Source organism: Xyrauchen texanus, chromosome 9, assembly GCF_025860055.1.
Source record: "Xyrauchen texanus isolate HMW12.3.18 chromosome 9, RBS_HiC_50CHRs, whole genome shotgun sequence".
NCBI lineage: Eukaryota > Metazoa > Chordata > Actinopteri > Cypriniformes > Catostomidae > Xyrauchen > Xyrauchen texanus.
The window spans coordinates 14,193,924-14,212,790 of NC_068284.1; the positions used below are offsets into that span (position 1 = coordinate 14,193,924).

Below are 18,867 nucleotides of genomic sequence, written 5' to 3' on the forward strand. Positions count from 1 at the left end.
AACCCTAACCCACACCCTAAGACAATAGCTAAATGCAGTGCAACAAGTGGAACAGAACGCATTAGTGTAACGTATGAGGCTGGTATCCCTTCAGCCGACCGCCAGAGGGAGACCTCTCCTAAATACTGACACCGAACCGTTTTCTTCTATGGTGGCTTCCTGTTTGAACAATATAAACCATATTAATATCCTTGCTTTTTGCCATTGTGTCTTTGCGAAGTATTGCCAGTTTTACTGGCTTACCAAGCGTTTCATTGCCTACTTGTTATGACCATTGTGCCCGCTTTACTGGATTACCGATTTTGGATTAACGTTTTTCTCAGTTTGCCTGGTTGGACTGATTCTGTTAACAACTACTTTGCCTGCTTCAATGATTACATCTCTGCCTTGTGTTTTGGATTAGTATGTTGATTGTCAATAAACTTCCTGCATTTGGATTCTACCTTCGCCTCCATGTCGAGTCTCGAGATGCATTTTTAAAAGTTCTTTTTAACTTGACGCCATCAATTTATGTGCACAATGGTCAAAGTTTTCCCCCTAGCATGTTTACATAGAAAAAACATTCAAAAACAGAGCAGACGGATGCTAAAACATATTTGGCATCAACAGCCCCTAAAAACACATATTTTTCTCCAAACAAGAATGATTCCAAATGTCCCCAAAGGGAGGTTTTGGCAAATTTTGCCTGCTTTGGGGGACACATTTGTTACAAAACTATAGATAACCACACACACACACACACACACACACACACACACACACACACACATGTTGTGTTTCCATGTTTTATGGGGACTTTCCATAGACATAATGGTTTTTATACTGTACAAACTTTATATTCTATCCCCTAAACCTAACCCTACCCCTAAACCTAACCCTCACAGAAAACTTTCTGCATTTTTACATTTTCAAAAAACATAATTTAGAATGATTTATAAGCTGTTTTCCTCATGGGGACCGACAAAATGTCCCCACAAGGTCAAAAATTTCGGGTTTTACTATCCTTATGGGGACATTTGGTCCCCACAAAGTGATAAATACACGCACACATACACACACACACACACACACACACACACACACACACACACACACACACACACACACACACACACACACACACACACATGTTGTGTTTCCATGTTTTATGGGGACTTTCCATAGACATAATGGTTTTTATACTGTACAAACTTTATATTCTATCCCCTAAACCTAACCCTACCCCTAAACCTAACTCTCACAGAAAACTTTCTGCATTTTTACATTTCCAAAAAACATAATTTAGTATGATTTATAAGCTGTTTTCCTCATGGGGACCGACAAAATGTCCCCACAAGTTCAAAAATTTCGGGTTTTACTATCCTTATGGGGACATTTGGTCCCCACAAAGTGATAAATACACGCACACACACACACACACACACACACACACACACACACACACACACACACACACACACACACACACACACACCTCTTCCCTATGCAGGAATTGCACATCACCAATTGCAAATCACCTACTGGATATGTAAACTGCAGCACACTGCTAAAGACACAACTAAAAAGGCTTTTTTTCTAAAGGAGCTGATGTTGGATAAGGGATAATCCTCTCCAGTCCTCCTTAGGAATATCTTTTATCTTTACAATAACACAACAGCATTAGGGCTATCAATTGAGGATTAGCATTGAAAAGCAGATCTATTGCAGCATTTCAGTTGGACTGATCAAACATAGTCTAAGCCTCTCCATGAAAGAGAGATGTTTGGGCTACTTTTTAGACAGTAAGAGTGAATCTGCTGACTTCAAATGAAACATTCAAGAGGGTGTTATGTTATAGTCTGATGTAGGACTGGGCGATATGTAAAAAATATTTTAGCAATAATTGCCCTAAAGAATATCGCGATATCTGATTACATCGTCAACCGCTCCATTTGCATTAGGCAGGAATCTGCAATACATGCTAACTGTGAGGAAATAAAGCGCATTAAACTCACAGCACCTCCCAATATGATCAGGGATAATTGGCAGCGTTATCGTAGATGACATTATTCTTGCAAACAGTTTTCAAACAAATTAGACACAAGCATTGATGGCTTTTCTGTTGTCTGTTCTTAAAAATATAATAAAGTGTGTTTCTTCAAGCGTATGCCTTTGTGACTAACAGCATTTCTTGTCATGTGTCACTATGAGACGTCTTACAGGTCATACGCCTGTTGTGGGTAGATGAGCAAAATTAATAGGTATGCACCAATACCACTTTTATCTCTTCCGATCCCGATATCTGAAATCTCAGTATCGACCGATACCGATCCAATACAAGTGTTGTTGTTTTTTGCTGTATAATCAGTTTAGAATATCTTTATATTATTGTGTGCAACTAATTAGGGTACTCTTATATGTAAAGAAACACAAACCTCTGACTACACATTATTTCAATATAAATGTATAGCTTATTAAGAAAAACTTTATTGTGATAGTGTAACAGCAAAATTAACAGTAATTCTAAGTGTTCATTCACACAGCCATTCAACTTAATTATTGTTATTATTTGTAAACATATAATAACAACAATACATTATTATTATAATTATTACTATTATTATTGACTTTTAGAATTTTATATACAACAGTAATATCTCTCAATCATGCACCTTTAACTTTAAAACACTCTGGCTTTTATTTTGATATTCCGATCTCTCCAGGAAGTCCTGTGTGTGTATGTTTATAGGCAAGTTCACAGTAGTTTAATTCGCTTCTTATTCAAATTCTGGTAAAATGCACCTCAAGCCCCGTTCTAAATGCATATAAGTGAACCGAACTATTGAGCATCTACATCTGAGATGTTGTCGTGAGTAAGTTGTCACGTGAAGGCTAAAAATAGCTGCGAGTGTGTGTGTAAACAGAGCAGCGCCATTCAATAACGCACTGGCGCTGCACGTGCATAATATATATATTTACTTATTAAACACAGCCTTTTGTGATTCACAGAGCTATTGCACATCTTCTAGTGGCTTTGAATAAAATGCACGAGTCATATGATCTACTTCAATGGTGTTTTTATGGTTCTTTTATGTCATTTTTGGAGCTTGACAGTAACGATAACGATCAGTTTAAAAGCTTCAGTATCGGAGCCGATACCGATCCAGGTATCTGATCGGTGCATCCCTAAAAATGACCCGTGCATGAAATTAATTTGGACGAGGAGCTTGCGGACTGGATTCTTTTAGGTTGGCGCGTGCTTGTTTCAAGAAACTGGACACTATTTAATATATTTGGTGACTTCCCAGCTCCATGGTTTTGCCATTTCCAGATATTGTCGATCATCATCTGTTCGCAATCGGCATCGGGATCTTTGTAAGGCATCATCGATATCCGATTACATCGTCATATCGCCCAGCACTAGTCTGATGACTGTAATGATATTTCTCAATGATACAACAGCTGATAAATTTTTTCTCTCTGGCTGCACAGAGCACCAGACTCATTAGCATACAGCAAATCCTCTTCACAACTCAAATAACCTCAAGTCCATTGATTTCTTCTGGTGACGTCTCCCCTTTGTTACCACTGGGATGTTGCTGACGGCACGAGGAACGTTTGATGTACTCTTTCTTTCTGAGAATACAGATTAACTGAATAGCCATTTCAAGCTGGCTGGAAGGTGATATTTCTGCTTTTATACTAAAGATAAAGTAATTTGGTTGCTTATCCAACCCAATCACACGAGAATTCATCATAATATTACGAGGTTAATTCGTACAAATCACGAGTTAAATACCCACCAGTGAAAGATTGTGTCCTTGTCGTTCTCGATGCGGCGCTTCATCCATGTTAATCCAAAACAGTTTTTTCATAACTTTAAACCATACCACAAACCTCATCCCTAAACCTAACCATAGAGTATAAAACCTTACCCTACCAATAGTGTAAACATAGCCATGATATTAATGTTAATAAAACTGATTTGTAATACGGAAGAAAGCAACACTACTGTGTTAGGAGCGTGTTTTGTGAAGTGTATGTGATTGGCTGTGCTGGATAGTAACAGATTACATGTAAACTGGATTGCGTAATCAGATTTAAAAAAATCAAGTACTTGAAATTGGTTAAATTACATTTTAAATTCATATTCGGACTACGGATACTTTTTTATCGATTACATAATTACATATTAACAGTATGTCAGTAAATAGTTAATAATTACTAATCATTTTCATATCAATATCATCATGTTCTTACCCCAAAGCGCAATAGTCTCAATGATTAATATTTTGAGTATGTGCTCTTATTATGTTACAACAGTAAGATATGCCCCTCAGTTAAGGAATAGGCGATGGACTATTACTAAGTAGTAAGGATTAAAAAGTAAGTGTGTCAGAGTTTAGAGCTGTTAGCCTTGACCAAGCAATGTCTTTGCTGTTGATTTCAGGTTCATTGAATGAACTAGATATGTTTTTATTATTATTATTATTTCTTACATTGAACTGAATTGCTTCAAAGGATCTATGGATGCAATCTCTGAAGGTCCTTCCTGCAGGTTACACAAATTCAACTGCAAAATGTGCAGCAATAAGTAACAAAGCCCATCACTCTACTGTTGCTGCTGCAATGGAGTCAACTGCATGAAATGTGAGATAAAACTTGACACAATTGTTCCTTGTGTGACTCAGTGGAACTCTGCTGTTTTTACATATTCTGCTCTTTTAGAATATTCTTGCTGTTCAAAAGATAATATCTCGCAGCTCAGCGTTGGAATAGATGGACTGTCAGTAAGCAGTAAGGGTTAAAAGTGTTTCAGTGTTTTTAGATTAAAGCTTTGACCTAGGCAATGTCATAGCTATTGATTTTATGGTCATTCATTTTTGTTGATTTTATTATTCCCTGGGATGTTGACTCCCCCCATGAATGTTTCATGTGAAAGTATGCTGTGCGTGTTTGGCTGCCGCTTCACACTGGCATTCCTGTATTGTTCTTGTGTTTTGTTTGATTTACTTCCTGGACAACACTGAACTTTTGTTCACTGCTGACTAGGGTTGCAACGGTATGAGATTTTCACAGTATGATAACCGTCTCAGAAAATATCACGGTTTCACGGTATTACACAATTACTATAATTAGTGAAAACAGAAGGGTTATTTATTTATTTATTTTTGAGCAAATACTTTTATTTTATTGAAGTATGTGTAAAAAATGTCTCCCTTTTGAAAATAAAATAGATAGAAAAAATAAGAAAGCTAACAGAATTATAATAATAAATCGAATTATAAACATGATAAAAATGTAACTATAACATGCTAAATAATTAAAGCATGTTAGTTTACATGTTAAAATATCTATAAAATGAAAAATAACTCCAGCTGTGTGAGCTTTTGAATTTATGTCCTATGATTATTAATAATTAACATATACTGTAGACTGCTCCTGTCTGTACCTTTATCTCAGTGGTTCTCAACTGGTTTTGCTTCAGGACAGATTTTACATTGGAAATCAAGTGGCGACCTGCCATAGATTAAACATAACCTGTATTTAATGTATCCTGGGTTGCATTTCCTTTAATGTTGTATAGTTTTATTCATGGTTTTCCAGTACAAGGACATGCATCAAGTGACATCAAGTGTTGATGTCAACGTTTGACTTTCAGCACACAACTGAATAACACAGGCTGCATGAATATGATAAATGATTACTGCAAGAATTAGATTAACATAGTTGCGAAGGGACTTCAACATTTCTCAATTGCACAAATAAAAAATACATTTACATATTTGTCTCTGGCTTGCTTTTGCTTGCATGTCAATGATGCCGAGATCTACTTTTATATTTAATTTAATCACTGAGAAGGTTTACCTGAAAAATTAGTAGCACCAAACATCACAAGCAGCCTCAAGAATGGACACAGCAGCCGTATAACACTTTTCCTTGAGCCGAATATTGCACTACAGATCGGCAAGTTTGTTCAAAGGGGAAAGCGAGACGTACATGTTTGCCAGATTGCACAAAATAAGTATAACGGTAGGCAGAATATTTCCAATTTGCGCAAGTATAAATCTCAAACTGGGGGTTTTTCGTCTCTTATCTGGCAACCCTGAGCATGTTAAACGCTTGTGAGTCCCAATGTAAGTTAACTGAAATATCCAATGAAAAATAAAAATTATTTTACGATAAATGGCCGTATGTTGCCCATGTTTGCTTTAGCTGTTTGCGAGATTATCATTAAATCTGCGTTGGCAGTCCTAAATAGTCTATCACTTGTCGGCCGCCGAAATATCTTCAATGGGAGAATATGGCATTGTTCTTTCTCTGCTGTCCATGACCCAGTCCGAATAGACCAGTTGAGAAACACTGCTTTAAGTCACACACAAACTCATGTCAGACCCCCTCGCTTCTCTCAGACATTTTCTCCGCTGCGCGCGCGTGCGTGTCGCAAGTTGACGAGTCTGAAACAGGCAGACAAGAAATAAAGGAGATTTATTTCTTGTATTTTTTCTCAATACCGTAGATAAGCAAATGTACATGGTATGATAAGTCAATTTCCAAACCGGGGTATACCGTGAAACCGGTATACCGCTGCAACCCAAGCTGACTGTATTTGGAACTTTGCTCTCTTGGAGTCTTCACTGTTGCTAACTTGCTTTCTGAACTTCATGTGCACTGTTGACCATATTTGTACTTCACCGGATCACTGTGGAATATATCTCTACATGGACTACCCACATACCCTGGACTCTTTAGCTCATGCACTGCCTCACACACCATTGGCGAGCCCGCTGACCACTATTTATCCCTGCTGGTTTAGCCGGTGATTAGCCATCTAATGAGTTAGTCTGCACTTTCTACTTGGTTGGGTTATGGTGTTTTCTGCTTGTCTGGTCATGGCTATGTGGTACGGAATGTTGTAGGTGTTGTCTGTCTGTAGTTGAATCTTGTTCTTTGCCATGCCTTATATGAAATAAAAATGTACAGCAGTGAGCTTTATTGGCCTCACTCTGCTAGTTATACAAGTAGCTATCTCTGTGGATATGACACTTGAACACTCTTCATCGCAGCTATGTGGTCTTAACTGCTATTCCCAATTAGACTGATTATTGTAAATGGCTTGGGATTACTAGACGTCTACTCTATGTTCTCCGTTCTGTGAAACATCATTGGAATTTACATTACTCATCACCTACATTGATTCCATCAATCTGGACTTTCTTCATCATGAACTTCTTATTGTTGAGTTAATGTTGGCTTGATACTAACCCCAGTCAGACTTGAATCAGTTAGTAGGCCTGCTATGGACTATGTGTCCCCTTGTAATACCGGTGCTCTTTTAAATGATCGCTCATTGACTGGTGGTAATTCTAATCTATAGACCAATTAATAGACACCAAAGCTTTATTTCTGACCTATTTGCTTACGCTAGACTGTGAAACACATAAAACAGTGATAATATTAGGAGATTTCAATATTCATGTTGACACTAACTCAACTGCTTCTCATGAGTTTATGTCTATACTTGATTGTTTCCATTTCAATAAGCATGTCAATTTTCCTACTCACTGTCATGACCACACTTTGAATTTGGTATGTTCCTCTGAGCTTAACAATCGGTGTTGGGAACTTTGGATGGTTTTTCTGATGATAAAAGTTTAATTTCAGTGGTTATCTTTTTAAGTCTTGTAGCAAAAAACAGATATCCTATCGTAATATAAAATCTATCAATTTGTCGTCTTTCACTGACTCTATCTGTAATTCTGTACTCACATCTTCTATAAAACTTTCCTGCCCTGATGAAATTATTTCTTTATACAATGCAACAACTACCTCCATCTTAGATGACTATGCACTTGTCAAGTGTAGACTGGTTTTTTCCTCTTATTCCTCTCCTTGGTATACTCCAAAATTGCAGGCTATGAAAGCAAAGGGTCGACGTCTGGAACAACTCATCAATAAAACTGGTTTGACTGTTTATTCTGTGGCTCTCTCTGATCATCTTGTCTAATACAAGACTTCTCTTAAAACTGCACGGGCAAACTGTTTTTCTTCCATTATCAATAACTCAAACTGCAAACATAAAACATCTAGGTTACTGTTGTAAACCGTTTTCCCCGATGGAGGGAACGAGACGTTGTGTCGAATAAAGCAATACTAGGGACTTTCTTGAAAGCCTCGGTTACCTCTGAACTTGAAAACAGGCCAATGAGAATTTGGCAGACAGAATTTGCATGTCCCTCCCCCGGACATACGGGTATAAATTGGAGAGAATCATGCATCTGTTCATTCAGGTTTTGCACTGAGGAGCTGAGAATAAGTTTCGGCCATTGCAGTGGCTCGGTTCAGCGTCGTGGCCGGGGGGAAACAACGTCTCGTTCCCTGATGGAATGCCCACGGGAGATGCGGGCCCACCAGCAGGGGGACCGTACCACGGAAAATACACACAGGGGGATTAGTCCACAAAGGCCCATCCTGTGGAGCACCTATTCCAGCACAGAATAATTTTAGTACCCATAGTGGGTCTGGTTGGGGTATTCCTCCGCTGAATGGAGCAGAGGGCTAGCTCTTGATCGAATCGAGTGTGATCATGAGGGCTGTCTTCAAGGAGAGGGCTCTGAGCTCGACTGATTCTAGCGGTTCGAAGGGGGGGGGGGTTCTGAAGGCCTGAAAGGACCACGGAGAGACCCCATGAGGGGAACAGGAATGGCCTAGATGGGTTCAGCATCTGGGCAACTCTAAGGGACCTGATAATCAGATCATGCTTCCCTAGGGACTTACGTCCACTGTGTCATAGTGAGCCAATATGGCGACTACATAAACCTTCAAGGTGGAGGGGAACAGCCTCCCCCCCAGCCTCTCCTGCAGGAATGAGAGCACTGACCCGACTGCGGATCTCTGTGGGTCTTCGGATCGGGAAGAACACCAATTCTCGAACAAGTGCCACTTCAGGGCGTAAAGTTGCCTGGTAGTGGGAGCTCTGGCCAGGTGGTAGGCCACTTAGATCTTCCACATTCCATCCAGTGGCCAGACTTAGGGGTTCCAGAGGTCTGGGTGCAGATGCCAGTGGGTGCCCCGTCCCTGAGAAAGAAGGCCCTTCCTCAGGGAAATTCGCCAGGGAGGGGCTGTCGCGAGGAGCGTGAGATCCGAGAGCCAAGTCTGTGTGGACCAATAGGGGGCCACCAGAGTGACTGGTGTGGCTGAGTGCAGCGTGTCTATCCCGAGGGGAGCCTCCACTAGGGAGCACCAGAGCGGGCAGTGGGAGGTCTCTTGGGAAGCAAACAGGTCTACCTGTGCTTTGCCGAAATGCTCCCAAATCAGCTGGACTGCCTGGGGGTGGAGCCTCCACTCTCCGCTGAGCGTGCCCTGTCGTGACAGCACACGTCTGCTGCCATGTTGAGGTTGCCCGGGATATGAGTGACACGCAATGACCTGAGTCGCTGCTGGCTCCGAAGGTGGAGATTTGCGACATGTGATGAGAGCGCACACCGCTTTGCCGATTTATGTGCGCTATCGTGGCGGTGCTGTCGGAAGCAAATTAAGAGGTTCTTGCCCTGAATCAGTGGGAGAAACCTCCACAGGGCAAGAATTTACAGTAACTCTAGGCAGTTGATGTGCCAACCCAGCCGGGGCCCTGTCCAGCAGCCGGCAGCTATGTGCCCATTACACACGGCACCCCAACATCTGTGGTGACCAGAACGTGTCGGGACACCTGGTCTGTCTAAGGGTTTGATGTCTGGTGGCAGAAAGAGGTGACGAACACATGGTATGTGCTGCGGCACCATGCCCATCTCAGGACTCGAGTCTGAAGCCAGTGCTGAAGTGGTCTCATATGCATCAACCTGCACGGCCACCGCTGAGGATGTCATATGCCCCAGGAGCATCCGGAACTGCCGCAATGGAACCTCTGTGCCTTGTCTGAGCAAACTTAGGCAGTTCAGCACTGGCTGCGTGTGTTCGTTTGTGAGTAGTGCTGTCGTTGAGACTGAGTCTAACTAATCTTTTCCTCATCGATGTGCCTGAGCACCTGGTCCCTGTGGGCGCACAGAGACTCTCAAGAGTGAGCTAGAATCAGCAAGTCGTCGAGATTGTCGAGTACACGGATGCCCACTACCCTTAGCGGGGCAAGGGCAGCCTCTGCAACCTTTGTGAAGACGCTAGGGGACAGGGATGAGCCGAAGGGGAGGAACTGGTACTAGTACCTCAGGCCGTCGGACATGAGCCGTAGGAAGAGTCTGAGCCGAGGCAAAGTGAAACATGAAAGTACATATCCTTCAGGTCTGCCGCTGCGAACCAATCTAGATGCTGGACACATGTTGAATAAGTTTCCTCGTGAGCACCAGGGAGTCTGTGTGAGGCCCTGTTCAGAACTTGCAGTTCCAAGATTGGCTGCCACGCACCGCCTGTCTTGGGTGCGATGAAGTGAGGGCCGTAGAACCCTAGCTTCATCTCGGCTGGAGGGATGGCTCTATCGTACCCCTCTGGGGTGAGTGCCTGGTGAACTAAATCGTGTTGCAGAGTCGGATGGTCCCGGCCCGCCAGCGCAACGGGTTGTAAGCGTAAGCGACCATTCATAAAACGCTGCCTGTGTGTGATCACAGCCCAGGCACACGAGGCAGCTCTTATGACAGTCAGAAGCGGAGAGATATCTGCCGCATCCAGGAACTACACAAAGGCAGAAAGACATCTTTAAAAAGACGCATTACAGTAATCAATACGAACAACGCAGAAACACTAGTCCATGCGTTCATCTCCTCTAGATTGGATTATTGTAACTCACTCTTCTATGGTATACCCACTAAGCCCTAAATCGCCTACAATACATCAAAAATTCTGCAGCTTGAGTTCTTACTTCTAGTAAAAAGTCAGCACACATCACTCCCATTCTGCGACAGCTCCATTGGCTACCAATTACATATTGCATTCAATATAAGACATTGTTGATAACTTTCAAGGCTCTTCACACTCTTGCTCCTCGGTACATCCCAGTTGCTTTGCCCTTAAATTCCCACTCACACTCTACGGTCTGCTGGTGCAAATTTCCTGTTTGTCCCTAAATTCAAGTTATCTTCAATTGGAGGCAGGTCATTTATGACTGTTGCTCCTCAGCTTTGGAATGATCTCCGTCAACCCCTTCGGGAACTCACCACTTCTCCTCCTTTAAATTACATCTAAAAATGTATCTCTTCACTCAGTGTAATCTCTCGGCTGCTTGTTAGTTTTTTTATGTATGTGTTATCTGATGTTATTGTCATTAATGTTCCTGATGACAAGAATTGTTATATGCACTTAAAATTAACTTGATGTCTCAGTGTTTTGAATTATAAATTATGCCATGCCCTGTCATTGCTGTTAAATTTAATATTTATTAAATTCATGTAATGTTTAATGCACTTTTTAAAACTGTCATAAGGTACTCTTTTTGTGAGGATCTTTTTGTTAGTGATAAAGAATGGAATACATTTTTTTCCTGTTTATACTTTTATGTTAAAATCATTATCCTCCTCAAATGCATATGACATAAAATAAAATAGAATTTGGTTGAAAGTAATCCAAAAATAATCAGATTACATTACCCCAAAAATGTAATCTATGAGATTAGGTTACTGATTGTATTTATCATGTAATTTGTAATCAGTACCTGATTACAATTCACCCAGCACTGGTGATTGGTTGATGTTTAAGTAGTACGTTTTTGTAGGAATTAAATCATGCAAATTGGTTTGGAATTTGCCATCTTGTAGTATTGTGACGAATTCTCATCAGACTATGTTACATGTATCTAAAGATAAAAGATATAAAAAAGGACAAAGAGCTCATTTTTTTCAGATGTCATGTGATGAAATTAAATGACAGTGATATATAAGTACGAGCATAGGAACAATTTGGAAAGTGTGTTAATATCTTGCTATTGACGTTTCAAGCTTGATTACACTTCCTAGAACTTGATGCATACGCAGAGAGGTAGGAAGTGTAATCAAGCTTGAAATCATGATCATCAAGGAGACTGCTAATGTCAAGATTTATAGTGAAAAAGAAGATACATTTTGGTATGTTCTCACCCAAAACCGTTCAGGGGTGTATTTCCCTTACAACAACATAACTCACTGCGTTACCACACAGGTAACATGCATTGTTGTAGAAATTAGCTAGCTAGTCACAACAGTTTCCTGACACCACAGTAACTATGTCACACATCCATCATTCAAACCACATTGGTAGAGCTGCCATAAATTATGTTACTCAAGGGGTGGAGTAATAAATTCAACAAATATTAAATTATAATGAATGAATGAATGAACTTTACATTTATATAGCGATTTTCTGACACTACACTCAAAGCGCTTTACATTGTGAACAGGGGACACTCCACAACCACCAACAGTAATAATAGCTAATTTACATGTACACCAGAAAGCCATTAAATGCGAGAAAGTTGCTGAAGACACAAAAACTGCATGCACTGTGTAATGCTACTGATGCATTGCGTTGCAATAGTGGGGTGTTGTCTACATTAGACTTGTGACCGGTGTTGCCATGACACATTTGACGTATACACTGGCAGCTAAAAGTTTGGAATAATGTAGAGATTTTGTGGTTTCGGAAGGAAATTGGTACTTTAATTCACCAAAGTGGCATTCAACTGATCACAAAGTATAGTCTGGACATTACTGATGTTAAAAGAAGCACCATCACTATTTGTCTTCAATGACAAATGAACACAGACATTGGACAACAGATAATTGGAAAAGAGTGTTATGGATCTTAAACTCATTGAGCTTTTGTGGGATAAACTAGACAGCTGATCCCACAAGACAGCTACATCTATGGCAAGTGCTACAAGAAGCATGGGGTGAAAAGTCACCTGAGGATCTGAAGAAACTGACAGCTAGATGGCTGTCGTGTTTACGTGACATTTCAGAATGCCGCTTTCTGCAAAACCTCAGAATATCTTTTTTCTTAAATGCATGTAAAACGTCTAGGTTACGTATGTAACCTCCGTTCCCCGATGGAGGGAACGAGACGTTGTGTCAGAGAAGCGACACTAGGGGTCTCTCTTGAGCGCCGATATTCACCTCTGAACTATGAAAAAAGGCCAATGAGAGTTGGCACCCAGTATTTGCATGTCCCGCCCCCGGACATACGGGTATTTGAGCGGCGCAAATACGGGAGTTCATTTAGGATTTTTCTGAGGAGCCGGAAATGGTCTGGCCACAACAGTCGCTCGGCTCAGTGACGTGGCAGGGGAGACACAACGTCTCGTTCCCTCCATCGGGGAACGGAGGTTACATACATAACCTAGACGTTCCCCTTCTGTCGCTCTCTCCACGTTGTGTCAGAGAAGCGACACTAGGGGTCCACTTATAAAAGTGCCATGCACTGAGCCGTGTACGTGAACTGCTGATACAGGAGCGAGCAGGTATTCTTACGTGCAGGACGACCAACTGTATCAGGCTGCACGTACCATTCCCCAATGCCCCATTTAAGCCATCAGGATTCCTTATCGTTACCCTGGAGGGGGGAACAAGCTGCTGGCCGCCAACCTGGGAACAGGCCAAGCCTGGCCGGGCCTCTTTTCTCTCTATGTTTCTCGCATAGAGCAACTAAGGCCGGGGCCCTTACACGCATTGAGGGAAGGGGGTCTTAGCCCTTATTCAGGGTGGAGAAGACCCTGCGGAGGCCACGCCTACCCGAGAGGGGAGGCAAGTTTAAGTGGCAAAACCATCAGAGGCCTGACTTAGGGCCTATGTGGAAAAGTTGGTGCGGTGGTGGATCCAGCCTCATAGAGGGGGGAACATACAGCACGGCAACCGAGGCAGCCGTGACTGCCTAAGGGAAACACGGGAGTCCGCTCGCCAGAGATTGTAGAATCTCGCAAAACTGTTAGGTGTTGCCCAGCCCGCTGCTCTACAAATGTCTGCTAGGGCAGTGCCCCTAGCCAGTGCCCATGAGGACGCAACACTCCTTGTGGAGTGGGCTCGGACCCGCAAGGGGGGGGGGCAGGGCCTGGGTGTGATAAGCCAGGGAAATGGCGTCGACAACCCAGTGGGCGAGTCTCTGCTTGGAGACAGCGTTCCCTTTCTGCTGTCCAGGGTTTGAAGGTTTGGCAGCAGGCAGAGGTAACTTTTACGTTGTGCGTGTCGCAGCACCATGCTCCTCTCAGGACTCGAGTCCGGAGCCAGTGCTGAAGTGGTCTCATATGCATCAACCCCAGTGGCGGGGCTGCCGCGGAGGATGCCATATGCCCCAGGAGCTGTTGGAAACGTTTTAGCGGGACTACGGCGCCTGGCTTGAAGGAAGCGAGGCATTTCAGCACTGACTGAGCACGCTCGTTGGAGAGACGTGCTGTCATTGAGACTGAGTCTAACTCCAGACCGAGAAAAGAGATGCTCTGGACCGGGGAGAGCTTGCTCTTTTCCCAGTTGACCTGAAGCCCCAAACGGCTGAGGTGGCTGAGCACCTGGTCTCTGTGTGCGCATAGTAACTCTCGGGAGTAGGCCAGTATGAGCCAGTCGTCGAGGTAATTGAGTATGCCTATGCCGGCTTGTCGGAGCGGGGCAAGAGCTGCCTCTGCGACTTTCGTGAAGACGCGAGGGGACAGAGACAGGCCGACGGGGAGGACTTTGTACTGATACGCCTGGCCGTCGAACGCGAACTGTAGGAAGGGTCGATGTCGAGGGCGAATTGAGACGTGGAAGTACGCGTCCTTCAGGTCTACCACTGCGAACCAATCTAGATGCCAGACGCCAGATAGAATTTGTTTCTGGGTGAGCATTTTGAACGGGAGTTTGGACAAGGTCCGATTGAAAACTCGCAGGTCCAAGATCGGTCGTAAGCCGCCGCCTTTCTTGGGTACAACGAAGTAAGGGCTGTAGAAACCCTTCTTCGTTTTGGTTGGAGGGACAGGCTCTATCGCGTCCTTTAATAGAAGGGAGGCGATTTCTTCGCGCAGGGAATGGGCATGTTGGCCGTGTACTGCGGAAAAATGTACGCCCACGAAGGGGGGGCGGAGACCTGGCAAACTGAATTGCGTAACCGAGTCAAATGGTCCGGTGCAGCCAGCGTGACAGGTTGGGCAGTGAAAGCCACGCCTCTAAACTCCGTGCTAGGGGCACCAAGGGGACAAGTTTTTTGGACGTACCCGGTGGGGCTTCGCAGCGGTGCGGAACAGGTAACGCGGCGTCGGGAGGCAACATGGCGTCCCGAGGCTCTGGTGCTGAGAATAGACTCAAAGCACTTACCTTGCTCCGCGCATCTGGCAGGGGACGGGTTCGTGACTGAGGAGGAGGTCTGATGCTGGCGTCCTCTGGACTCGTCTGAACCGGCCGGCCGGGGAACAGTCGTGGGGCTGAAGGCGGGGACACCGCGTCCATGGAGCCGGGACTGTTGAGGCCTGAAAGCAGAGTGCCGTGAGAACGGCATTTGCGGGCCAGGTGACCCCAGAGACAACAAGGAAATAGCTCTATAGAGTGTAAAGTATTTAACAAAAAATTCTCCTCCTGGCCCTCCACCGGGGAACGGAGTGGTCTTACCAGCTCCGGAGCTAACGTCTCGGTCTCTGGGTCTGTCATCTCAGGAGCGCCTGGGAGCCTTCTGGGTCCTCAAGGGGGTCCATGAGACGATGGGTGTCCAACTTCTGCGGGGAGCTCAACGCTGGGGCTGAGAGCTGGGCCCACTCACTTGTTAGTTGAGGCGGAGCACAACTTTCTTTCTTTCTTGAAAGCCGCAGGAGGACGCCCTCGGCGAGCAGACAGGGCATGGCCCCTGGCGGCAGGTTTGCGGCAGGGCAGGATGCTTTTTTGCTTGAAAATAGCCTTCGTCTGTTTCTTCACCACTGAGGACTGCTGGGTGAAGTCGTCAAGTGGTGTCGCCGAATGGACGGAGCTGGGATATGGGGGCGTTTGAGAAAGCGTGCTTTGTCTGCCTCCCGTACTGCCTGTCCATCGTTGCGTTTCTGGGCCATTTGTCTGCCTCACGTACTGCCTGTCCATCGTTGCGTTTCTGGCCATCGCCTGTTTGAGTTCAGTTCCTGCAGATTTTGAAGTGCCCTGGCCCGGTGGACTTGCAGGAGGGGGCCATGGTGTGCAGGGGGGAGCGGTCTGGGACCGTTCTACCACCGAGGGTAGCGAGAGCGGAGGAGCGAGGAAGCTGGGCTTGCTCAGCTTGTCATGCACGTCCGGGAAGGAATCCGGGGGGGGGCAAGAATGCACAGCCGTGCACGAATGAGAAAGCCGCTGTTATGCGCCGTCAGATCCAACAGCATGCAGAGCGTCAGAGGATTCAACAGGAACTTGGTGTGTAACTCGCAGCAGACTTCGTGCACGACCATCGGCTCCGAAGAAATTTTTCTGAATTAACTCCCGTATTTGCGCCGCTCAAATACCCGTATGTCCGGGGGCGGGACATGCAAATACTGGGTGCCAACTCTCATTGGCCTTTTTTCATAGTTCAGAGGTGAATATCGCCGCTCAAGAGAGACCCCTAGTGTCGCTTCTCTGACACAACGTGGAGAGAGCGACAGAAGGGGAACTGGTCAAAGTCTTAACAGAATGAAAGATATGCATGGAATAATGGAAGCATCAGCAAAATCAATGTATGTCCACACAGCAAACTAACAAGAAACTATGATTCTAACCACAGGTGAAGAGCTGTAGTTCCAACAAGACAACTTTAAACAAAAAGCAGTTGTAAACAAAAATAGTTAAAAGGCAATTTTACACTTCCAACTGAAAGGAAGGACTTTCCTATATTCCTTCAGCCTCCTTTTTGAGAGTTGATATTTCTCCCATTCATTTTTTAAGGAGTGGTCTGTCTCTTCTTCCTTGTACTGTCTTACACATTCAGAATCCAGGGCAGATTTAGTGCTCCATTTACTGTCTCTGTATGCACTACAGAATACAGCACAGCACAAACATGTGATAAGACTTTCACAGGAGGTGATTACAGCTCTCTCACCTGTCTTTACCCGTCTCCTTCTTGAATACAGTGTCACAGTAATTCATGCGCTCTTCTGTGGTGACATAGATGCGAGCCTGGTGGTAGTTATCCACTGCCTGCCGCAGCATGTTGTACACAATGCCCTTGCCGTCCTGCCTCATGTTACGTAAGGGTCCCCATACCACATAAACAGTCTCATTCCCCTGGCCAAAAAAGTGCTGTGGCTTTTGGATTAGCAGAGGAACACTGGTGTGGGACACCACCCTCAGGTCCGTCCTGCGGCCCACGTCTATCTCAAAGCCTCTTGTGGGTGCATTGTTCATTCTCCATATGCAGGAGGACTGGTCGATCTCGGCCCCGGCCTCACGCCCCAACATCTGGCCAGAGCTGGACACTATACTGCACAACTCACAATGCAGCTTCAATGGCTAGAGGAGAAAAGAGAAGATGAAATTTAAAACATTCAAGAAAGATTCCATATTTTATTTTGACTATGTATAACAAAACAACCAAGAAAATGCTTTAGGTTATAGCAACTTTGATAGATTATGATTCTGGTTACTGATTATGTCACACATAAAACATAATGAAATTATAATATCCTGATGCTGGGTAGGACCAATTATTTCATACATCTTTATTTAAAGGCAGAGTTCACCCAAACATTTTAATTCTGTCATTATTTACTCACTCTCATGTCATTTAAATCCTAAATGCTGTTATGTTTTCCATGGAAAAACAAAAAAGGGACATTTTGAGGATTCTTTACACATCTACTGAGGAACTGGCTGAAATGTAAGTTATTCACTGATGATGTTCCTCTCCACTGAATCAACAGTGCCAAACCTGAGGCTAAGCATCAATGCATCATATTTAAATCTGAACGTGAACATTCATGATAATAAGGTTATCAAAGTTATTGTATGACATTGAATGATTTGGAATGTAGCACACAAGTCACTAGTTAGTTGTTATTATGTCCTTTTTTAAAGCTTGACAGCCATGCTCACAACCAGTGTTGGGTGTAATCTGATTACAAAATAATTAGTTACTGTAATTGAATTAAATTAGTCAAAAAAGTAGTATAACAGTAATCAGATCCCAGTTATGGACATTCAATTAAGTTAATTCTGTAAGAATTTAGAAGAACGGTGCAGGTCAGGAAAAAAGAAAAGAAAAAAGAAAATGTTTATTTAAGAAAATTTACAAAAAAGGGCAAAACAAATCCTGCAAGAAGAAATTATCAGTTAGAAAAGCAGTGAGCAGACAAACTGAGAAACATGAGCATGACGAACAAACAAACAATTCCACAGAAAACATGGCAAACAAAGGGAATATAAGGAGGGAGAAATCAGGGAGCCAACGAGGACGGCAGGTTACAAGAATAACGAGGAGAAGACAGGGCAAATGAGGGTTTACAGACAAGGCACAAGACATAGGAGCACATGGTGACGAGACACAAAAAGAAACCAAAAGGCAATCTTAGATTTACAGGAAAACAAACAGAGATGACAGGATCCTGACAAATTCCTTTTTAGTATATTACTGTAATTAGGATACACATTGTTCTATTAAAAATATTTATGTAGAATACATTTAAAATATGAATTATGCTCCAATTTATACCTGTTTGTGTTTCTGTGACGGTTGAATTGAACAATATAGATATTACTTTCATTTTTTAACACTTCTGTGAAAATATTTGTAGAAAGTAACTTAAGTTTGAAGTAACTGTAGTCATGACCACACTCTCAAAGATTTATCATGTTAAAATATTGATTGACATGACATATTGATAGGATATTGGTCTTGGCGGACTAGATCTGCTACGCTGCTGCTGCTGCTGCAGATCAAGTACGGAGACATGCTACTGCTAGAACATACGCGGACAAGGCCAGGCTTGACATTGGGGGGTCCAGCAGGGGGCCCACCTTTACCTTAATATAACTTATG

The 18,867-nt window shown here is 43.4% G+C and overlaps 1 protein-coding gene across 1 annotated transcript in view; it reads right to left on the reverse strand.

Annotated features, from left to right (window-relative positions):
• Positions 1-18,867, reverse strand: part of LOC127649317 (alpha-N-acetylgalactosaminide alpha-2,6-sialyltransferase 3-like) — a 120,696-nt gene that overhangs the window by 37,119 nt on the left and 64,710 nt on the right. The window contains exon 3 of the mRNA XM_052134372.1: positions 16,933-17,342. Coding sequence (XP_051990332.1) covers positions 16,933-17,342 — 410 coding nt within the window. The remainder of the gene's footprint in view (positions 1-16,932; positions 17,343-18,867) is intronic.